Raw genomic sequence first — 3133 nt, forward strand, 5'->3', positions numbered from 1 at the left:
TTGACCAAAGGGATTCACACCCTGCTGGCAGAGCTGGAAGCCAAAACAACCTGGACGTCCCAGGAGGGCTTGGTCCTGGTTTTACAGCAGCAAAATTATTGGTCTCACTTTAACAGGAGTTTTCTCTGCCTCAGTGAGAATCTGRGCTCCTGGCTGGAAATAAAATKAATTTTAAGGAAGCCCYAACAGCCASAGRCAGGGACCAGCTCCRGGTCTGGGTTTAACTCATCAGCAGYSACTTCCCCAGGCCTTCCAGGAGAGCTCCTCCTGCTCTCAGCACTAAAAACCCCTCTGAAAACCCCAAAAAATTCCCTTTTAGGGGCCAGGGAAAGGCACAACAGCCTGGATCTGAGAGATCAGGGCAGGCACTGAGGTGAGGAGTGAGAGGTCAGAGTTATTGAGAGCTGTGGGAAGAGAGCAAAAACAATCATTAAAATAAAAAAATAAAAGCTCAGAAGTGCTCTCTATCTGATGCAAGCTGCTATGTAGGTAAAGGTTAAGTCACYTTTTGGAACGGGGCCTAATGGGATGCTCCTTGCTTTTTCCAAAACAAGGCACAGTGGCTTTTCTCYGGGTGGGGAAGGAGGGAAGGACAAAAGGACAGAAGGACAGAAGTGTGAGCACAATCCTGGGCACCCCCTCGGCCCCACAGCCCAACTTTTTCCTGGGTTTTTTTTTTCCCCAGGAAATCCTTTCCCAGTGCTCCATTTGCTGAAATATTGCTCAAGGATTGGGTAAAACCACCATGAGCAGGGGCAGAGGGCCCAGCTGGAGGTGGAGGAGAGGAGAGCTGGTGATTTACCCCATCCCTGCTCGGGAACACGACCCGTTATTGGAGGAAAACTCCAATTCCCTTTTTCCCCCTTAAGGGAAACTCCAATTCCCTTTTTCCCCGTCAAGGGAAACTCCAATTCCCTTTTTCCCCCTCAAAGGGAAACTCCAATTCCCTTTTTCCCCCTCAAAGGGAAACTCCAATTCCCTTTTTCCCCCATTTTCCCTCTGCTCAAGGCACCTTTGGAAAGCCCTTCTGGCCCAGAGCACAGCGCCCCAAAGCCTCTTATTTACACCTGAGATTAACCCCGTGCTGTCCCCAGCCCYGGGGTGACAGCAGCGGTTTGGGGACAGCCAGTGCCACGCCAGGCTACTCCAAGTGACCCTCTGGGCACAAACTCAGCTCCTGCTGCCACCCAGGTGTCTTCCCTGTTGTCACACAGAGTATTTGGCCATGTCCCCCTTGTCAAACACCACTTTGGTGGCGAAGTAGATGGCSACCAGCCCGAAGCCAGCAGCAGACACCATGTAGGCGGTGACAGACTGGGTGAACTGCACGATGGAGCCCATGAAGAGCGAGGGCACCACTTGGGACAGGAGGAAAGCACTGTCCAGGATGGCCAGGTCCAGGCAGATCCCTCGGCCTGGCTCTGGTTCTCCCACCACCATCCGCAGGGAAACGTCGCAGGAGGAGCTGACGCACAGAGCCGAGCTGGACACGGCCACAGGGGATGAAGAGGAGGAGGAGGAGGAAGGGGGGAAAAGGCTCCCAGCATGGCCATTTTGGTAAGGCAGTTTCTGGCTGGGSAGCAACCCTTTGGAGAAGGATTTCTTGTCCAGGAGAGCGGCGTCTTCCTCTTCTTTCCTCTTGAATTTATGGAGGAACACCTGTGGGAAAGAGGGAGCGGCGTGAGGAAGGAGCTGGGGCTCTCAGGGGTGCAGGGTGCCTTGTTTTTGTGCAGGAGAGCAAAACCAGAGCGCTGTGTGTGTTCAGGGGAGTGCCAGCTCAGCCTGGCACACGTGAGAAGGGCTGTGGCACAGACCTGGAGCAGCCCTGAGTCACKGGGGAACCCGGCCAAGCAGAGCCTYGCTGGTGCTGGAGCAGCTCAAAACCAGCATGGGGACATTTCCTGCTGAGCCTTGCGGTGGCAGCTCCTCGCTGGGCTGAGCCCACCCTGGAACCAGCAGAGCAGGGCAGGAGTGAGGAACCAGAGCACATTTTGGGATGTTGATGGAAAGGTTTGTGGGGTGGGTGCCTGGGAACCCAAACCCTGCCTGCACCAAGGGCAGAGMAGCAGCTCAGGGATGAGCGGCGTCTCCCATCTGGGATGCTCAGAAGTGGCACCAGCGGGGACAGAGCAGCGCTGGGAGATCAGGGAGGGCTCTGTTCTCAGCTCTGCACAAACCTGAGCCCAGCAGCTCCATCTGCCTGCCCAGACCCTGCTCACTGCACCAGAAAAAGGGGCACAGGGAATCAAAATCATTCCCTTTTCACTGAGGGAACCAAAATCATTCCCTTCTTGAGAGAACCAAAATCTTACCCTTCTCAAGAGAACCAAAATCATTCCCTTCTCAAGAGAACCAAAATCATTCCCTTCTAGAGAGAACCAAAATCATTCCCTTCTAGAGAGAACCAAAATCATTCCCTTCTAGAGAGAACCAAAGTATTTCCCTTCTTCAGAGAACCAAAATCTTTCCCTTCTCACTGAGAGAACCAGAATATTTCCCTTCTCACTGAGGGAACCAAAATCTTTCCTTTCTCACTGAGGGAACCAAAATCTTTCCCTTTTCACTGAGGGAACCAAAATCTTTTCCTTCTCACTGAGGGAACCAAAATCTTTCCCTTCTCGAGAGAACCAAAGTCCTTCCCTTCTTGAGAGAACCAAAATCTTGCCCTTCTCGAGAGAACTAAAATCATTCCCTTCTCGAGAGAACCAAAATCTTTCCCTTTTCACTGAGGGGACCAAAACCTTTCCCTTCTCACCGAGGGAACCAAAATCTTTCCCTTCTCACTGAGAGAACCAAAATCTTTCCCTTCTTGAGTGAACCAAAATCTTTTCCTTCTCACTGAGAGAACCAAAATATTCCCCTTCTCACTGAGGGAACCAAAATCTTTCCTTTCTCACTGAGGGAACCAAAATCTTTCCCTTCTCACCGAGGGAACCACAATCTTTCTCTTTTCACTGAGAGAACCAAACTCATTCCCTTCTAGAGAGAACCAAAGTATTTCCCTTCTCATTGAGAGAACCAAAATCTTTCCCTTTTCACTGAGGGAACCAAAATGTTTCCCTTCTCACCCTTTTTGCCTTGCTCTCCTCGAGCTGTGAGGTCTCTGGAGTATTCCCAGAGCATTTGTTGACAC

The 3133-nt window shown here is 51.6% G+C and overlaps 1 protein-coding gene across 1 annotated transcript in view; it reads right to left on the reverse strand.

The window, feature by feature from the left end:
- Positions 1 to 277: 277 nt before the first annotated feature.
- The window catches only part of SLC45A3 (solute carrier family 45 member 3), an 11223-nt gene continuing 8367 nt past the window's right edge, over positions 278 to 3133 (reverse strand). Inside the window, exon 4 of the mRNA XM_057387936.1 lies at positions 278 to 1659. Within this exon, the coding sequence (XP_057243919.1) occupies positions 1207 to 1659 (453 nt within the window). The 3' untranslated portion in view covers positions 278 to 1206. The remainder of the gene's footprint in view (positions 1660 to 3133) is intronic.

The sequence above is a fragment of the Malurus melanocephalus genome, unplaced genomic scaffold (genome assembly GCF_030028575.1).
Source record: "Malurus melanocephalus ecotype Western Australia unplaced genomic scaffold, MMel_1.1 scaffold_1445, whole genome shotgun sequence".
In the NCBI taxonomy this organism is placed as follows: Eukaryota; Metazoa; Chordata; class Aves; order Passeriformes; family Maluridae; genus Malurus; species Malurus melanocephalus.